At 44.8% G+C, this 19,396-nt stretch overlaps 4 protein-coding genes across 6 annotated transcripts; 1 reads left to right on the top strand and 3 right to left on the bottom strand.

Annotated features, from left to right (window-relative positions):
- Positions 1 to 137: 137 nt before the first annotated feature.
- Positions 138 to 2,605, bottom strand: LOC108598655 (DNA replication licensing factor Mcm7). The gene is made up of 5 exons (XM_017985366.2): positions 2,575 to 2,605; positions 2,140 to 2,509; positions 1,581 to 2,082; positions 471 to 1,528; positions 138 to 406 (listed from the first exon to the last, which is right to left on the bottom strand). Exons 1-5 carry the CDS (start codon positions 2,603 to 2,605, stop codon positions 205 to 207), a joined length of 2,163 nt encoding a protein of 720 aa, XP_017840855.1. The 3' UTR covers positions 138 to 204.
- Positions 2,606 to 3,014: 409 nt separating this feature from the next.
- On the top strand, positions 3,015 to 8,978 carry LOC108599842 (puromycin-sensitive aminopeptidase). Of its 3 annotated transcripts, none has more exons than XM_017986964.2 (6): positions 3,015 to 3,093; positions 3,281 to 3,346; positions 3,520 to 4,055; positions 6,106 to 8,244; positions 8,305 to 8,427; positions 8,492 to 8,978. In XM_017986964.2, exons 1-6 carry the CDS (start codon positions 3,030 to 3,032, stop codon positions 8,699 to 8,701), a joined length of 3,138 nt encoding a protein of 1,045 aa, XP_017842453.1. In that variant the 5' UTR covers positions 3,015 to 3,029; the 3' UTR covers positions 8,702 to 8,978. The 3 variants fall into 3 exon arrangements, with proteins under 3 accessions (XP_017842453.1, XP_017842455.1, XP_017842454.1); XM_017986966.1 differs by having other exon boundaries at positions 3,655 to 4,055; positions 8,492 to 8,977; XM_017986965.1 differs by lacking the exon at positions 3,281 to 3,346 and having other exon boundaries at positions 8,492 to 8,977.
- Positions 8,752 to 19,283, bottom strand: LOC108599841 (GATOR complex protein Iml1). Its single transcript, XM_017986961.2, is given in 20 exon segments — positions 8,752 to 9,384; positions 9,443 to 9,498; positions 9,555 to 9,667; positions 9,721 to 9,886; positions 9,945 to 10,105; positions 10,159 to 10,326; positions 10,386 to 10,483; positions 10,539 to 10,745; positions 10,808 to 10,903; positions 11,600 to 11,664; positions 11,940 to 12,011; positions 12,225 to 12,422; positions 12,483 to 12,657; positions 12,715 to 13,147; positions 16,878 to 16,899; positions 16,901 to 16,995; positions 17,061 to 17,629; positions 17,687 to 18,759; positions 18,820 to 19,133; positions 19,198 to 19,283. Coding segments are annotated over 20 exon segments (4,476 nt in total). The 5' UTR covers positions 19,250 to 19,283; the 3' UTR covers positions 8,752 to 9,041.
- Positions 14,669 to 16,862, bottom strand: LOC108599843. The gene has a single exon (XM_017986967.2). It carries the CDS (start codon positions 16,774 to 16,776, stop codon positions 14,974 to 14,976), a length of 1,803 nt encoding a protein of 600 aa, XP_017842456.1. The 5' UTR covers positions 16,777 to 16,862; the 3' UTR covers positions 14,669 to 14,973.
- Positions 19,284 to 19,396: the final 113 nt, after the last annotated feature.

Raw genomic sequence — 19,396 nt, 5'->3', positions numbered from 1 at the left:
TTATCTCTTTGTGTGTTGTTTGAAACTAAATAAAGTCAATTTATGTTTAGCTGAAGCAGCATTCGAATTATTATTTAGCCTATGACATATAGACGTACTTTATTTATTTATAAATTAATTAATATATGAAGTGAGTGAAATGATTGCACTTACAAACTATGTAGATTGAATGATTGATGATAGGTATGTAGTTTGTAAATGATTTTAAATGAATGTAATTTTGGTGCGTCCCATGTTTATTTGCCAAACATTTAGCTCCTCATAGTCGTCAATGCACTTATCCACTTGATCGGGTTTGAAGCCCTTTGTGGTGCAGCGATCCATAATATCGGCTACCTTAACAGCCTTGCCCGAGCCTGCAAGCTCACGCACAATGGCGAAAATCCGATCCGAAGTGTTGGGCACACTGCAAATAATATGGAAAATATTTTAGCATCATTTTTAAAGCATTAATATGTTTAGATACTCACTGTCCCTTTTGGTGCTCATGTATTTGATTAAGCGAGTCCTTTGACATTTCCAGCAAGCGCAAAGCTTCCGCCACATCATCTTTCTCCACGCGATCAGACAAACGCAGGCGCGCCAAAGCTGTAGACAAACGCAAAATGCCGAGCAGATTACGCGCCGAGGTAAAGGTCATGTCCTTTTGATTGCGTGCCTCACGGCGCAGCTCCACATAGGCACCCACAATATAGTCGGTGAGTTCATCGGGAATAGTTGGATTTTTGCGCTTACACAGATTTATATAGCGACGCATTAGATTCATGTCCAGCGACTTGACGCGACTTGGTGGCTGCTTGCTATGACTATGTACATAGGTGATATGTTTAGCCAAGCGCAAATCGTTATCACGATCGGGTTTATCTTGTATGAGCCAAAGCAAATCGAAACGCGAGAGCAGCGCAGCTGGCAGCTGAATATTCTGCTCGACAGTACGGCGTGGATTGTAACGACCAAAGGCAGGATTAGCTGCAGCCAAGATAGAAACACGCGCATTCAACGTTGTCATTATGCCCGCCTTAGCTATGGATATGGTCTGCTGTTCCATAACCTCATGTATAGCTGTGCGATCATTATCCGCCATTTTGTCAAACTCATCAATGCAGCAGACGCCCTGATCTGCCAGCACCAAAGCACCGCCTTCCAAAATCATTTCTCCGGTTAACGGATCCTTCATAACAGCTGCTGTTAAGCCCACCCCAGACGAACCGCGTCCAGTCGTGTACTGCGAGCGTAAAGCCAGACGGCTTATGTAGCCCAGCAGCTGAGATTTGGCCACACCAGGATCGCCCATCAGGCAAATGTTAATATTGCCGCGAATTTTCATGCCATCTGGACGTTTATCCACGCCGCCTACCAGCAGCAAAAGCAAAGCCTTCTTTACATCAAGATGACCATAAATCTCAGGCGCCAAGCTGGTGGCCAGACGCTCATAGAAATCATCCTGAGCTAGCTCTTCCAGCTCTGCAGGCGTCAACTCTGCCTCTTTGTCTGTGATATCATCGTTTTTGTTAATGCAGATAATGCGCTAAAGGGTAACAGATTAAAGCCGCGCTAAATTATATAAACTTCAAACTTACATTCGCCTGCACAAATGTCTCCGAGAGCAACCCTTGCATCATTTGCGCAAAGCCTGTGCGCACCATGGGCAAAAATATACCAGAGACAAGCACATGATCTCCTGGCTGAGCCATGCGCGTCACCTCGCCACGACACAGCACTGTCATAGTTCTGGGTATATGACCCACAGGTACCTGATCGCTGTGCTCCTGCATTTTGAGCTCCTGGAACTTGACGAACTTCGAGCCACGCGTCTGCAGATACAAACGACCGCCTGCCTTGTTGACGCGACAATCATCCGAGGGACACTCGGACACGGGATTGAAAGATAGCGAGTTAATGGGCTGATAGGTCTCGGAGCCACAACGATCGCAGGTATAGGTAGCCACCACCATCATGGGCTTGACTTCAGTGCAACGCGTTACAATGCCGCGCACAGTGACTAGCTTTCCTATATGCTGCGCCTTGACCTCGCGTATGGAGCTGGCCTTTTCCGTGGACTGTGGCTTGAAGCCCACTTCGCTGCAAAATAAACAAAGTTAATACAAGCTAACGCTATTTAAGCTACTCTCTACTTACAAACGCTTCATGAGCTCTGGGGGAAAAGCATTGCGCTCGTCACGCTGCTCTAATGGATTTCTAGTGCGCGCATCCATCATCAAGCGATGCTCGATATACACATCCAATGCATCCTTGGCGTGCACCTCATGCTGCTTATAGCTTGGCAGCAGTTCGGCTATAACATCACTAAAAATGGACGCATAGCGTCGGCAGTTCTCAGTTACCGCCTCTGCCAAGCTCTCATTGAAGTCTGCCAAATGATCAAGATCAATTGTGATTAGCACTTGCTCGCGATGCGCCAGCTTCACCAGCTGCGAGCCATAAACAAATTCCTTTTTGCCATCGTCATCACACTTGCAGTACTCCGTCAAAAAAGTTTTAATAGACTCTGCAAAAAAATAAGAAACATTAAATTGTTTTTGCTTTTGCATGAGAGGATTTTTGTACATTTACCTCTGTCTTGAGCGTAGTCACGTCGCGACATGTTAGCGCAAACTTAACACTTTAGATTATAACAATTAAACAAAACAAATAACTTTTAGCGATAGTTTAAGAGCGCGTTGTTTCTTGCTCCGCTTAAAGATGTTTATAAATGAAAGCGAAACAAAACGCGGCAGCGTCGGCTTATTCGCGCCAAAAATTAGTATCGATGCTATTTAACATATGCGATGCATATCGAAGTCAGCAACTATCATCCACCATGTTTACTTTCTGTTACTGTAATGTTAGCTTGCTGTTATAATTGACCCAAATTTACAGACAACATTGAATTCTGTACTTCACATTGGTTCGAATATGCGTTGAAAGTTGAACGAAAATTAACAGTATGTTAAGATTACCATTGCATTTAACATACCAAAAAGAAATATTACAATTATTGTTAAATTTTATCTATATTTAAATAAGCAATGTACAAAAATGTTCTAAAAGGAGGTATTCGAACAGCAAAGCAGGCCTGGAAATTGAAAAACGGTAATTTCATTCAGTTTTATTAAAATCTTATTATCAAGCAACTGTGTTGTGCATAACAACAACACGTCTTTAAAAGCCGATCAGCTGTGCGATTCGTGGAAAGTGGATGTGGAAAGCGTGTTGCAAATTTATAAAATATAAAAGGTTTATTAAATTGTACGGTAGTGCATGTAAATTATCCTTGCAGAGCTCGGCAAATTAAATTTGGATTTAGCTAAAGCAAATTCTGATTTCGAACAGCATTTATGTGAAGGTAAGCGAAATAAAACCGCCCGCCTCTTGCCAAACGAGTCAAGCCTATTGTACACAGTGAAACAATTAACAGCAAACAATATAAATTTAATGCATTTTAAAGCCATGTAATCGCATTCGTTGTGTATACTAAATTAATCCTGTGTGCTAGCTCTGCTACATTTCTAATTGCAGTTAAACCATCCCAAAGCTGTTTCCCAACACACACAAACTCACCCACAACCGCTTTTACTAACGCCCCGCCGAAACGCCTTCGCCTCTGCCTGAACCATTGCCACATTGATAAGCATTTTGCGTATCTACGTGCAGAGTCTTGCCACCTCAATACTCTGGTATCATCAAAGCAGTTTGTTAAAGTGCAAAAACAGTTTTATCGCGACTACTCGGCCGTATCGTTGGGCGCACCACTCAAGTCGACGGACGCACCGCTATTGGCAGATCTCTGCAGCAAGTATCGTGCAATTTTAGAACACACCTCAGCAGACGTAGTTGGAATCGAATCGAAAGCAGCATCGGGATTAGGACAATCTAGACAAATTCACAACTGTTGTAGTCGTCGCCATAACCAAACAAACGGCTACAATATGGCACAAAGCAAGGCGGAATTTCAACGTTTGCCCAACAATGTGGTGCCCAAGCATTATGAGCTTTTGCTCCAGCCCGACCTGAAGGCGTTCACTTTCACGGGGAAGACAATCGTTCAAATCACGGTAAGTACCGTTCGTTGCCTGCATTTCAACTTTCGCTTTAGCGATCACGCCAAATCATAAATATTCGCATACGTATGTATGAGTATGTGTGTGTGTGTATATGTGTCTCTCTTCAAATATTTGAATTGTTTGCGCGAGTGTGAATTTCATTTCTGACGTGTGCAAAGCTTAAATCTAGAGGGGAGCTTCTCCGTCATAAACTCTCTCACACACACACACACACACATGTAAACAAAAAATTAAGTATACTTTATGCATATGTGGTCATTTTTTATTTATGCTGCAATTTGCATGCAAGCTTCGTTAATGGTGTCGTAGAAAATGTTTCTTTGTTGTGACATATTTACTGGGCGACAACAGCAATGACTGGCAATTATTTGCCACCCACGCCTCCCCCCACGCCATAGCAATATCTCGCGCCAGTTTTGATCTAATAATGGTTCTCATTCAAATGTATGTGTGTGTGAATGTTTCTTTGTGCATATTTAAAGACGCAACAGCAACGAGTTTGGCCTCTTGATCGCTTATCGTATACACTATCAAAATATGTGCAATGAAAGTTATGTAGTATAAGAAACGCTCACAATGTTGGACTAAACGAGTTTGGAGCGGCTACATACTTAAGCCTTAAGGTTGGAAACTCTGCAAACAAAAATTCGCATACTGTAGACGCTCGCTATAACGATCAGAGCCATTCATGAAGCACTACATGAGCTTCTACTGTTTGACGCTTTGAATTTACTTAGTATATATGCTAATTAATTTCTTAAATCGTTTTTGCAATCTAACTAATTGACTATCATAAGTTAGCAATTCTTCAACACACTGTACCACTCACTTTTCGTTGACCTTGAGCGGCTAACGGTTTATCGTGAATCTGCTTCACTTTATAATTGCCCGATTATTCTTTCTTCGCATCTTTCGTTACCCTCTTAAAGAGTATATAGAATTTTTAAAGCTTATTGTACTCTAAAAGTCGAAATCGTCAAGCATCGTCAAGATAGCTGCCTGATATTTTTATTTGTGAACATCGTGATCTTCTTAAAATGATCATTAAAATTAAGTTAACTGCATTTTTAAGATAGCTGACTCGAAGTTAAATGCGAAAAAGGGATCATGAAGTTGGCAAATGTATGCTAACAGGGAAAGGAGGCGTGGCAGACCCACATAAAGTATTATGATATTCATTGATCAGCTCGACGAAGCTGAGTCGATATAAGCCATGTCCGTCTGTCCGTCCGTCCGTCTGTCCGTCTGTTATGAGTGCGTGTTGCTCAGCAACTAAAGAGCTAGAACAACCAAATTTGGTATGTAGGTGCTCCTATTTCCAGGACACTACGCTTTTATTTTTATTTTTTTTTATTTCCTCCCCCTCCCCCGCCCAAATCGAAAAAAACGATTATATAAGGCAGTACAAAAATCTTTAAAAATCTGAAAAAAAATCAAAAAATTGCCTAGTCATGTTTCGACCGAAATTTCAAAAATTCGGATAAATAATTTAGGAATTATTTACATTTAAATTTTCAATATATAGACAGCGGTGTGCACGTGCTGACGCGCCATACAAACTTCGCTGCCGACGCAGCGGGGCGTCGCTGCTGAGCGCTACAGCGAAAACGAGCTGTGACGCGTTGGCTGTTTTGTGTGTATGTGTTTGCTGCGATGCATTGCGTGTGTTTGTTGCGATACCCTAGTCAAAGTGTATTAAATAGTTGGGCAGTGCGCCTGAGTTAACTGCATTTTTAAGATAGCTGACTCGAAGTTACACGAGGCAGCTAAGCAAATTATACTGTAATTATTTATCTGGACATTTGCTAGAGTTTAAATTGTACGCTTCGGACGGAATGAATTTTTTAGGCGTATTCATAATATGCTACAGTCCAGCAAACTCTTCTATAAAGGGTATGAAATCTTCGTTATAGGAAACTTATATAATTTATAACGGTTTTTTGTGAATTTATAACTGAGGGCGTCGAAGATCGTTGACTTGTGTGTTTTTTTGACCGACAGTTCTTGGAATTTTTCTAATAACGACCCTCTTCTCTTGTAGGTCAACGAGCCGTCAACACGCATTATTCTAAATGCCTTGGATATCACCATCGACAGTGCCGAGTTTCAATATGATTGCGAGAAGTTGAAGCCAAACTCTATTAGCTACTCCAAAGACAATGAAACGGCCACGCTGGAGTTCATTGAGGAGATACCCCCATGTGCTGGTGTGCTTTATATGACCTTCACAGGCGAGCTGAATGACAAGATGAAGGGATTCTATCGCAGCAAGTACTTTACCGCCGCTGGCGAGGAGCGCTACGCCGGTGTCACCCAATTTGAAGCTACAGATGCACGTCGCTGTTTTCCTTGCTGGGATGAGCCCGCCATCAAGGCCACTTTTGATATAACCCTAGTAGTGCCTAAGGATCGTGTAGCACTCTCCAACATGCCGGTCATGAAGGAGGATGAACTGCCCGGAGATATGCGCCGCGTGCGCTTTGATCGTACGCCCATTATGTCGACCTATTTGGTGGCAGTCGTTGTTGGTGAATACGACTATGTGGAGGGCAAGTCCACGGATGGCGTCATTGTGCGCGTCTTCACGCCCGTGGGCAAGAAGGAACAGGGACAGTTTGCCCTCGAAGTTGCAACCAAAGTGCTGCCATACTATAAAAGCTACTTCAACATTGCCTATCCGTTGCCTAAGATGGATCTCATTGCCATCTCCGACTTCTCCGCCGGAGCTATGGAGAACTGGGGTCTCGTCACGTATCGTGAGACTTTTGTGCTCGTCGATCCCAAGAATACTTCTCTCATGCGCAAGCAGTCGATTGCCCTAACAGTGGGCCATGAGATCGCCCATCAGTGGTTCGGTAATTTGGTGACCATGGAATGGTGGACACACTTGTGGCTGAACGAAGGCTACGCATCGTTTGTCGAATTCCTTTGCGTGCATCATCTGTTCCCGGAGTACGACATTTGGACGCAGTTTGTCACGGATATGTACACACGTGCCTTAGAGCTGGACTCGCTGAAGAATTCGCATCCCATCGAAGTGCCTGTGGGGCATCCCTCGGAGATCGATGAGATCTTTGACGAAATTAGCTACAACAAGGGCGCATCGGTCATCCGTATGCTGCACGATTACATTGGCGAAGATGATTTCCGCAAGGGCATGAATCTGTACTTAACGCGTCATCAGTACAAGAACACATGCACCGAGGATCTGTGGGAGGCTCTGCAGGAGGCGAGTTCTAAGAATGTGGCAGCGGTTATGTCCAGCTGGACGCAGTACAAGGGATTCCCCGTCGTGAGCGTTGAGTCCGAGCAGAAGAATGAAACTCAGCGCATTCTGCGCCTGAAGCAGAGCAAATTCACCGCCGATGGCTCAAAGGCGGACGAGGACTGCCTGTGGGTGGTGCCCATTTCGGTGTCCACATCGCGTAATCCCACTCAAATCGCCAAGACATTTTTGCTTGAAAAGAGCAGCATGGAAGTTGTGCTGGACGGTGTGAGCGCCGATGATTGGATTAAAATCAATCCCGGTACTGTGGGATACTACCGCACACGCTACTCCCAGGATATGCTGGAGAAACTCTTGCCGGCCGTCGAGAACATGGAGTTGCCTCCTTTGGACAGATTGGGACTAATTGACGATATGTTTGCCATGGTGCAGGCTGGCCAAGCACGCACCGACGAGGTGTTGCAGCTCGTTGGCTCCTATCGCAACGAGACCAACTACACCGTCTGGACGGCTATTTCCAATTCACTGGCCAATCTGCATATTCTCATATCGCACACAGACCTTATGGATGACTTCAACACCTTCGGACGCGCGTTATACGAGCCTGTGGCTGCGCGTCTTGGCTGGGAGCCACGCGACAATGAGAATCATTTGGACACTCTGCTGCGCAGTCTGGTGCTAACGCGCCTTGTCTCTTTCCGCAGTCCAGACATCATTGAAGAGGCGCGCAAGCGTTTCCATAGTCATGTCAATGGCACGAAGCCTTTGCCTGCGGATCTGCGTAGCACTTGCTATAAGGCCGTGCTGCAGGATGGCGATGAGAAAATATTCGAGGAGATGCTCTCACTCTATCGCACGACAGATCTGCACGAGGAGCAGGATCGCATTTCTCGTGCCCTTGGCTGCATTGGCGATGTCAAGCTGCTGCGCCGTGTTATTGATTTTGCCATGTCTGTAAGTTTCCATTAAGACAACTCTATAAACTGAAATTAATTAGAAAACTTTCGCCAACAGGGTGAGGTGCGTGCCCAGGACTCTGTGTTTGTTATTGTGGCTGTAGCAGTGAATCCCAAAGGACGCGATATGGCTTGGGAATTCTTCAAGGAAAACAACAAGCAACTGCTGGAGCAGTACCAGGTAGCGCTGCAATTAATTGCTTAACTTTTACATTTGATTTGACGCTATTTAAATTTGATTTCAGGGCGGCTTTTTGCTAACGCGTCTGATTAAATATTTGATTGAGAACTTTGCCTCGGAGGAGAGAGCTCGCGAAGTGGAGGAGTTCTTCAAGTCAACTCAAATACCCGGCTGTGAGCGCACTGTTATGCAGGCCGTGGAGACAATACGCCTTAATGCCGCCTGGTTGGATCGTGACAGCGAGGCGCTGTCGTCGTATCTCAAACATATTTAGCGTGGCAAGGCGCATACCAAAGCATTTAACAACAACAATAAGAAATCGCAAACTTCAAAACACAAACAACAAACACAACACGACCAAAGCTGTCACAACACCCATACTCTCTTAAATGAGCCAAATAGATTAGCATTAGGCATTTCACGGCATTTGGCAGCGTCATCAACAGCAAGCTGAACTCATTTTGCATCAATCAACAAAGGCAAATGAGCACATTTAACTTTTGCAAATTACATGTTGAGTTTATAAATATAAATAAACGCAATTATAAATACCATATAATCCTTTTGTTAAATAATAATATTGCAGGCTTTTATTGAGAACCCACTTGAATCACTTATTTCACTTTCATTTCATCAGTGTTATTGTTATTTTGCTCAAGCTTGAGCGACTTGCGCTTTAGCTCCTGACTCTGTGTCCAAAAGTTTGCCAAGCGCTGATCGCTGTTGGAGCAAAACTCGCGAAAATCTCGCAGCATTCGAAGTTGAAAGAGTTCACCATCCGCAGAGTTGTTGATGGTCTGCGCCTTCCACTTTTTGTTGGGTATCATATGGTTCCAGGCCCATAGGAATCCCACCTTCTTGGGTACATTTGTATTGTTCGTGTGTCCATAGACGCAACGTGTGACGTTCGCTTCCTGACGACTCGGCGACTCCACCTGATAGTTCTTATTCGCACAGCTACAGAGCATACAAAGATTTAACCAAAAATCGCATAATTTGAATAAATTAAATTTACCGAATTAGTGCAAACATGTTGCCAGTACAATGAACGTACTGATATTCCTTGGGCAGCTGCAAAAGCAAACCAGTTAAGCTAACAATTCAACTGAAATATATGTAAGACTTACATCCTTGATCCAGGGACTTTTCTCCTCTAACACACAGGGCAGAAATCCAAATCTGGCCAGTATGGCTTCCTGCAAAAAGAGCATGCGATCGGCACGAGTCTCCTCAGGGAATTCTGTAAGTCATAGGTAAATTATATTATACATATATAGAAGTAAATGACTGTACCTTCAAAGAGTGGCACGCCATCGGGTAGGAATGTAACACATAATGGAATGAAGATAGGTCCGCGCAGGGGATCCGACTTCTCTGTAAAGGGTTCGGCCATTGGATCCGCTGGCACTGAGACCAGCTGATAGCCACAGTGATTAGCCTTGCGCATCCAACCAGATATCTGAAATTTTGCAGCATATTTGAATTATTTGCATGACAACTCAAAGGTATTGACTTACCAAGTCGGAAACAATGGGACCTGAGGAGGTTACCCATTCGACAACCAGCTCGAAAGCAAACCCGGGCTGCATAACTGTATGATGCTTGACATGACCCCACTCCATGCGATCGCTCTTCTGATTCACATCAATTTCCAAATGAGAATCTCTATAGGCGCGCTCTACAAAAATAATATTGAGGCATTAGGTTGAATAATTAAGTAAGCGCACTTACTATTTCTGCAGTACTCTGTCCAGGATTGCGGCGCGGGTACTTCACGCAGAAAGTTGGGCACTTGTGAAGGCGCTGGCTCATCATACCATAGGAAACTAGTGCCCTGGAATTCAATCTCCAGCCATTCGTTGACAAATGCGCTGTAGTCATTTAAAGGCGGCGCATAATCTAGCAACAGGAAAAACAAATGAGCTGACATTTCAAATCTTTTGAGTGCATACACCAACCTTTGGCCTTCTTATCCTGCTGCACCACATAGTAGAAAACAAAGCCGGCGACAACGGGTTGACTCCAGTCGCCAGACGCATGACAAATCATGCGCTCTCTACAAAGATCATTTGATTAAACTACAGATTGAGGCTGGAACAGCTTTAACTTACTTGCGCATGGCTTCCAGTAGCTCCAAAGGCTGTCGCTTCGGATCCAAACGTGATCTTAGCCAAATAAGCGCATCATAGGATATAAAAGTGCAAGACGGCAGCGATTGCGTTTGGGAGAAGTAGCCTACGCCGCTAACCGGATGCTTCATGGCCTCAAAGATTTCCAGCAGCGTTGCCTGCTCGCTGAACTTAACATCCACTGGGAATCTGTAAATAAATGGCGACGGTATGAGGTATGCTCAGTTAGCAAACAGTAGACAAGTGCTTACCCATCATCCTGATCGTTGCTTGGCAAGACTGCAGCAGCAGTTGCATCCGGTATGCGGGAAATGCGACTCGCCTCGAGCTTGGAGCGCACATTAATGCTGCCAAGTCCAAAAGTAAATGCATTGTAAGTAAAGTTAGCTTTATGCCAAGTAAGTGTGTTGGGTTGGATCAGGATTAGGTGCGTGTGTGTGTGTGTGCCGAAATGCCGCATGCCAAATAATTTACATTGTTTCAGCTGAAGCTTAACGCTTATCTTATGAGGATTTAGCAAGCCAATTGTACATGAGTTTGTTGGTTGGATTAGGATGTGGAGGGGTTTAGTACATGTAGGGTTTAGTAATGATATATAAGGCCAGCCCCACAAGCAGTAGCATAGCTCGCCGTTGGGGGCTGGGCGCTGGAGCGGCACAAACCTTTGTTGCGGTGAGCTTAATTGATTATGATTCTTTTCTGTGATTCTAGGTGTGGGTGTGTCATGCTGCGGAAAGCCAAATACCAAATTAAATTGTGTAAAAAAAAAATAAATAAATAATAGCCGAGCCACTAAATCACAACAATTACCAAATACTAATGCTAGTTACAATTAAAAAAGACCTTTTGGCACAGACTACAAAACAAAGAGCACAAGATAACACAAGATGTTACAAACTAGACTGGGAGAGAGTAGCTGGGAGCGCAGAGAAACATTTACAGATGCAAGGCGTGCGTGTGTGTGTAGTGTGGTGTTGATGTATGTGTGTGTGTGTGTGTGTGATCTATGCTAGCGTATGTGTAAATGGATACGATATAAAAACCTGGGTCTCTTCTCGGGCAGACGATTGCTGCCAACGCGTTCGCGAAACGGAGAGTTCGTGAGTCCCTGTAGACGCAGACGAGAGGGTAAGGCGGGTGTTTGTGTGGAGGGGCGAGACAAAAGACAGTTTGTAAAGATTAGAAACATTTTGTACAGCGCAGCACTTTGCACTTGATCGATCGATCAATCAATCAGTCAATCAAATTATAATCGAAGCGTGCACACAGATTTGAAAAATGGAAACATAAACTTTAAAAACAAAACTCAACTCAAAGCTGATAGCAAGAGTGAAAACAAAACGTAAATAGTTGTAGTTTATAAAGTAGTTAGAGAGTGGTAACCTGGTTAGGGGGCCTGGATATAATACTCGTACTGTGGCGTCGCTTGGTTAGGCTGTGGGCGGTGGGGCTGTCCTGTAATGTACACGAAGTTAAGCAGTAAGCACTACATACAAACATGTGAGTCAAAAGAGTAAGACTAAAAACAATTCAAACAAGAGTAAACAATAAACAAATACAAATACACAATCAAAGCCTAATGCTTCTGTCTATCCATGAAGCTGAAATTCTAAATCAATTAAACAGTTAACAATTAACAGGCCAAGCAGCACAGCTCAGAAATCTTACGCGCGCTTTGCGTCCAAACTGTCGCTTCAGCTTGCTGACGTTCTCAATCAGACGCACAAAGTCCTCGACCTGCTCCCGCGTATTGTCCACCACCGCCTCGGTGAAGATGTCACAACGCTGGCAGCCAAAGTTAACAATCTTGTTGACCATGTTCTCCCGCGGCAGCAAATACATGCGGAAGCGCCAATACTTGAGACTCTGCAACAAAATGAAAACCCCATTAGCAACTAGTGAGGTGAAATAGTCAAGTTTGCCAACCTCCATTAAGGGATAATCGACATCGCCACGCGTGCATATATACAGATCCATATGGTTCCAGTTGAAGTGCTCCAGCTTCTCGGTTGTAAAGTTGACACCAGAGATTTCGTAGGTTTCATGCTGCGGCGCATGGAAGCGATAGCGATAGTCCACATTAATAGGCGGATAGGGATGTCTAGTTAAAGAAACAAACATTTATTAAGTAAGACACATGCAGGATTTGCAAACTCACCTGGGCTTGTAGCCTGTTACAGTGATGACCGAACCGCTGAGCGAAATTTTGTGAAAGATGCGACCTATGGACAACAGATATTCCTTTTTGTTTTCACTTGGCGGCTGCAGCGGCTGCACTGCGGACGTGCACTGGCTGTTGCCATTGGACACGCTGGACTGACATATATAGCTGGAGTTGCTTTGCTTATCCTCCACTACAATAAGCTGAAAGCCTTGTGCCAGACGCTGCGAGACAATCTCCTTGCACACCTCCTCGGTGGACAGAGGTTTGCGATAGACGGCGCGACTCTTGGCATAGTCCAGATTAACGTCATCGGGCAGCAGCGTATAATCCGAGATGACGTAGTCATTGTGCAGCGAACGCTTGTCCGGAAAGTAGTCCGTGGTGATGGGCAGGCAGGCGGGTATTGAGAGCGATTTCCAGTCAACGCCTGCAAGCGACAAAAAGTTGTAAGAAGCACTCGAAGCACAGCGAGAGCGGCACAGCGTGCAGAAAGGAGAAGTGTTTAAGGAGATACGCAAATAGAAAAGCCAACGCCGGTTACGAGATACGAGTATAGTTTGTAAATAATAAATTAAAATAAATATTACACAGCAAAGTACAGTATATTGTAAAAAAAAATCGCTTAAGCGAATAAAATCGCCACATGTGACCTAAGTTAACACCAACTCTAGGTTTTTGTTGCTTACATTCTGTTTTGTGGACTCGATTAATAATATTAATTAATAATTAGTTAAACATTAAATTAGCAGGTGCGTGCGTGCAGTGCGTGAGTAGCATGCAACAAAGGACTCGACTCATGCTCATCCGCATGCTGTTGACGACCCAAGCCGCGGGGTACCATGCCCATGCCCCATGGTGAATGGTCAATGACAATGACGTGCTTCAGTGTATGCTAAACTACATGCAGTTCTATATTACATTATGTATCTAAAAAGCAAATTGGTTTGGGGACAAAGCTGCTACTGTGGCATCCACGCCGCATCCAATGTGTGTGCGAAGTGCGTATGTGTGAGTGTGATTGTGTGCATGTATGCGTGCTCTATAGAATTAAAAATTTTATTAACACTAGAGTAAAATATTTAAATACAGCTCAGCTTAGAATAAAATAATATTATTTGAATTAATCAAAGATCGAACTCTTTTACAAATTTTAAATAAACAACTGCGCTTTAGTATAATTTTGCTAGTCATTAAAATTAATTAAATCTTTTGAAAATATTTATTAAAAATTTCAAATTCGATATTCGACTTCGATTTCTTTTAAAAATTCTAAATAAAAAAGTGCGTTTAGTATTATTTTGCTAAAGGCATTAAAAATCTTTTTTAGTACAAAATTTGATATTTGTAACGTTTTTTATTATTTATTATTAGTAAATAGCTTAAGCTGTCTTTCTTCTAACTATATACAGTAACTAAAAGCGACTAAGGGCCAAATTCTAGTGCAAATATTTAAAATACAAAGGGATAAATGTGTTCGGTCTAAGCATAGCTGTTAAATTTCAATTAGCATTACTAATTAATTAAATTATGTATGGCAAATTTTGCCAACGAGTTTTTATAAATGCCCTAGTGAAAAATTTCGAAATTCGAACTCGAAAATATAATTTAATCCTTAGTTCAGCTTTGAAATTAAATTAAATTAGCTTAGTTAATCATTATTTAACAGCTATGTGTGTCTAAATACAACTACAGTTTATACGGGTTGTATGTATGTTTGTGTGCATGTGTGTGTGTGTGTATTTGGAATGCATTGCTTTGTACATAATTTTGTGATTATTTGTTCTTTGCCAAACCTATGAGGATCTTTCCTTTGCCGATCTCTGCTGTTGCCTCAGGCGGTGAGCATCCGAAATTGTTATGTTCGCTTTCGACAATCGGTTTCAAATGTTGGTGGCTCGTTGCACTGCCACTGGCCTTGCCACTGTCTTTACGTTTACCGTTACGTTACGATCGATTGTTAAGATGAGAATTTTGAATTTATTGTTAACGTTTCAATCCAATTGTGAATTTTTATTGTAGTCGTTGTTGTTGTTGTTTGTCGCAGAGTTTTTGATGTGTTGATGTTGTTGGAGTGGAGCGGGATTTGTGAATTGGCCATTTCATACATGTATAGTACACATGTAGTATAATATAATATATAGTTAATAGAATACAAACATAGTTTAAATATACATATATCAAAATAATTGGTGTAAATTGTTATAAATGTGAAATCCCCAGCTGAATTTTGAATGCCTTAAATCAAAAGTGCGGTTAGTAGCGACTAACTAAATGCGCCCTTATATTAAAACGTGAGACAGTCTCCAGCAGAAACGCGCCCAGACTCAATGTCAAGCCGAAGAGATAAAAGTAGAGCACGGGCGCTAGAAGATGCAAACTAAGCGGACACAGCTGGTGCCTCAGCTCAAAGTTCTCCGCACTTTCAAAATCGTGCACAAAGCCAAAGCTCAAAGCGCGCGTGTACCAGCCGCGCTGCCAATAGCTGGGCAGACCCGCCTCATGGGCATGCAACTCGAAGCGGTGCAGCGGCTCCTTGAAGTGCGAGTCGATGGCCAGCTGGAACTGATACGGAAATGTGCCATAGCAGAGCTTGGAGAGCCAGAAGCGCTTGTGGTGCAAGTAGCGCTGCTGCTGGGATACAAAATTCCAGCGTATGGTGCTAATCGGATAGACATATCCAGCTTGCATCTGCGTGCGCTGGCCATAAAACTCGCCGGGCGGCGCATAGGCAAACCGACGATGGAAAGCTGCCTCATGTCCAAACGAGCTAATGATGCCGGCAACTTCGCCTGGAGAGACTAGTATGGGGTAGGGCAGTGCCAGCAGCTCATCCAGCGTTAGCGAGGGCTTATGCCTGATCGTAACCGAGAACAGCGCCATCAGCTTGGTGGCATACATCTGCACAAAGATGAAGACGCCAAAGACAATGCACAGGCAGGCAAAAAGCTTGCTCAGATATCGCGGCCAGGGCAATCTGTGAAAGTATGATGCCTGCGCTGCAGATTGACTGCCTGGTATGCCCAACAGCGAGGAGAAGCGCGAGAAGAGCTGCAGTCGCCGGTGCGCCAACCAACGCACTAGGAAAATCACCAGGAATAGCAGCGCAGCGCTCAGCCAGACAGGCGTCTGAAAGGGCAGGAAAATGTAGAGACCACGTGGCACGGAATCGTGCAGCGGCACCATGAAGCAGCGTTGCACAATGCGAAACGGATAGGAGTAGTCGACGTAGACGCTGCGCCCCAATGTCGTAAACTTATGCGGACTTAGCTCAGCGCGCTGTTCCTCCAAAAGCTGCAGCAGAGCGGGCATGTTTAGATTGTTGGATTCATTCACATACAATGGCTGCAACTCCAGGCGCACATTGATATGCCGCATGAATTCGCTCATCATGGTGCCGCCAATGCCATCCAGCTGTAGTTCACCCGTTTGCTTATTGCAATACCAGAACGTAGACGGCACATCCAGCTGCACTGGCAGGCGCAGCTTGTAGCCCTGCAGATTGCGTCTGCCTGGCCGCGGAAAGATTAGCGGTGCATCAGGCGTGCGATTCAGCTGCACTAACTGCAAACTTGGATATGGATCCATGCGGTAGAGCTGTTCACCACCAATCTGCACCAACGCAGAGCGAAATCCCTGCAGCCAGAGATACTGAAAGAAGCTTAAGAGAGCTGCCCGCGACTTGACTCTTTGCAGCAGAAACAGCGTCTTGCAGTAGCGACGTCCACGTGCGAGATCTGTGTGTAGCTTTAAGACTGGATCCCATGTATGTCGCGCAAACACCAGAAAGAGCGTCTGCTGGGGCGTCAAGTCGACGAGCCGGCCCGTGGAGTGCTCTGTGCCAATCAGTTGTGGCAACAAGCTCAAATGCGCGTCAGGAGCAGCGCGCAGCTCGCCGTAAAGTTCATCCAGATATCCAGGCGCAATGGCTTCGCTGCTATGCAGTATACTCATGCACTGCAGACGTTGCAAGCCCACAGTACGTTGCAGTAAGTGCGCCAGGTCAGCTGGACTGGCTGCAAGCAGCCAGTTGATCTGCAGCAACAGCAGATGGTTCATGGCGCTTACCCAAGCACGCCAAGGCGACTGACAGTTTGTTCAGCCGCGACATCCGTTGCTCACGATAATATTTAAAGCTACCAGCTAAAGCCTAAACATACCTGTGGTAATCGCAGGCGTCCACCTCCTGCTCCCCGGTGGCGCCCCAGAGATACGACTTGGTTTGCGTGGCCGTCAGAGTGGGCACATTGGCAGCTGAGTTGTGGCGTCGCTTGAAAACTGTCATGCCCATGGGATTCAAGTTACAATTACTGAGATTAACTGATTAGATTTTTGAAACTTACAGTCGGGTTTCTCCTCTGACTTGTTTTGGCTAAGCAGCGAGTGTTGCGATAATTGTTCGCACTGCTCCCCATCGTTGACTTGGTACTCGCCCTCATTGTTGTTGCTATGCACAGCATTGTTGTTGTTGCTGGGCTGGCGCTGCTGATAGCTGACGGAGTTCACGGATTTTGCGGGCACAGCTTGGTAATGGTGCTGCTGTATCAACACGCCCGTAGGGCCCTTGGGAAAAATGTGTGTCCAGCGGCGTCGATTAGAGGTCAGTTTGATGGTTACATGCGACGGATCAAACGGATTGATAAGCGCGCGACCAGGCCGCACAATCGGTGCAATGCTAACAATAGAGCGTCGCGCATTCTTCTCCGAAGCCAGCGACTCTGAGAGATTGGTGGCGTCGCTAAGCGCAGCCAGCATGCCCGAAGTGCCATGATGTATATCCGGATCGGACATCTTGCGACGCAAACTGGGTATTTTGGTAGGTGTTAGATTCTCCCATTCGTTGGTGCGATACGCATAGGTCTCAAAGCTGGGCACCGATGTCTTCTTGGCACGCACGACGCGCTGCAACGAGCTGCAAGCATAACATGTTAGTCGTCGACCCAGATGACAGTTAGTTTTGTTTACTTACCAAGTGCTCTGCGCTGGCAGCGGCTGAAAGATCTGCTCGTCGTAGGCGTCATAATCAAAGAGCGAGTTGTGTATGTACTCAGACTGACTGCAGCTAAGAAAATTGCGCTCTACCTCGTCCACGTTGGGATCCTCGACAGTCGAGAAGATTGGCAGCTTGATGCGTGGTATAAAGTTGGAGTAAGCTATTTTCTTGTTGGTGGAATAGAAGCTCAAGTTAATCCAGTGCGGCAGCGAGTAGTCGTCGGCTGAAGTAAGCGTTGTGTCCTTGTTGTGGAACTTAAGCAGCGGCACCGCATGCAGTGGCTGCTCTCCCACGCACACCAGATCACTGCCCACACCATTGTCAATGATGCGCTGCTTGGTGATATTGGTCAGCTCGCGATCCACCGAAAAGACACCGACACCAGGCGTTATTACCACCGACAGTTGGCCAGTGCGGTCAAAGGTGCGATCCAGATAATGCTTCTCAAATGTATTAAGCGAAATATTCAGCACCTCTAGAAAGTTTCCTTGCGTCGCCGTCGAATTGGTCGCGTGGGGTATGTGCATGTGTTCACGTTCGTGATACCGCAGCACTGTTTCCTGGTAGGATGTAAAGAGCTTGCGTAGCTGGGCGAGCACCGTGCACCAATCGTCGTTGCGCTCGTTCTGAATGGCAACGCGATAAAAGTCCTCGTAGTAGCGTCCCTTGTAGTCCAACTGCAGGCAATCGCGCATATGCAGTGGAAACTCATCAAGGCTCTTGGCCGCATAGAAAGTTCGCGAGAAAAGCACAATGGTGACCTCGTGGTTGCAGCCCAGCTTTTTCCATTTCTGAAACAGCTCTGTCAGAAAACCGTTGACTGCCTTCTCAAAGTACAAGTCTCCGTGTATATCAAAGTCCCACATTTCCGAGGACATTTGCAAAAATAGATATACCATAGAGGTGCTGCTGCGAAACACAATCTTTGTATCCTCAGATATGACGCCACTGGCCACGCGCTCACCCTGCGACCACATTTCGTACACTTGACAGCGAATCTGCATGTCATTGTAGTCTATCTTCTTATTTACATAAACGCAGGTATTGGTCTGTGGAAAAAGAATGCGCCTAGTAATAAATTTATTGATTGTTTGAAGTCAACTTCATACCAGATACGTTTTCAGCCGCCACATTTCGGAGCGCCCCATATACTGATCCTTGAATGTTATTTCAATTGAATCAAGCGCAACATCAGCAGGATTCACAATGCGCATCACAACATTCGAATAGGAGCGCATGCGGAAAGCAATCGCTATACCCGATTCTATGCTTATCGCATTGCGTCCCGTCTTGCTCTGCTCGTTTAACTCTGTTATCTGCAGCAGCAGATGAGTGCCATTCTCATCATCCGGCGCATATATTTCCACAACATCACCTACCTTTGCGGTAGGGTGATCCTGTGGATTCAGCACGAGGTCTGCATCTGCACAAATATAAACGCAAATATGCAAATAACGTATCAAGTGAATGTTAACTCATACACTTACCATACGACTTATTGCAGCCTCTCGTGTGTGTATTTAATTTAAAAAGCTTCATTACGTTGGCGATTGCATTTTCGTTTGCGTAAAAATGTTTTTGTTTTGATAAGCGCTTGCATGTACAGTGTTGATAAACGTCTTTATTAAACAGCTGTTGCAATCGCGTGAGAGATGTGCTTTCTACTCACGATATCGATAAGGCACT

The sequence above is a fragment of the Drosophila busckii genome, chromosome 3L, assembly GCF_011750605.1.
Source record: "Drosophila busckii strain San Diego stock center, stock number 13000-0081.31 chromosome 3L, ASM1175060v1, whole genome shotgun sequence".
NCBI lineage: Eukaryota > Metazoa > Arthropoda > Insecta > Diptera > Drosophilidae > Drosophila > Drosophila busckii.
Note: the sequence above shows the minus strand (reverse complement) of the source record. Positions and strands in the feature narration are given on the sequence as shown.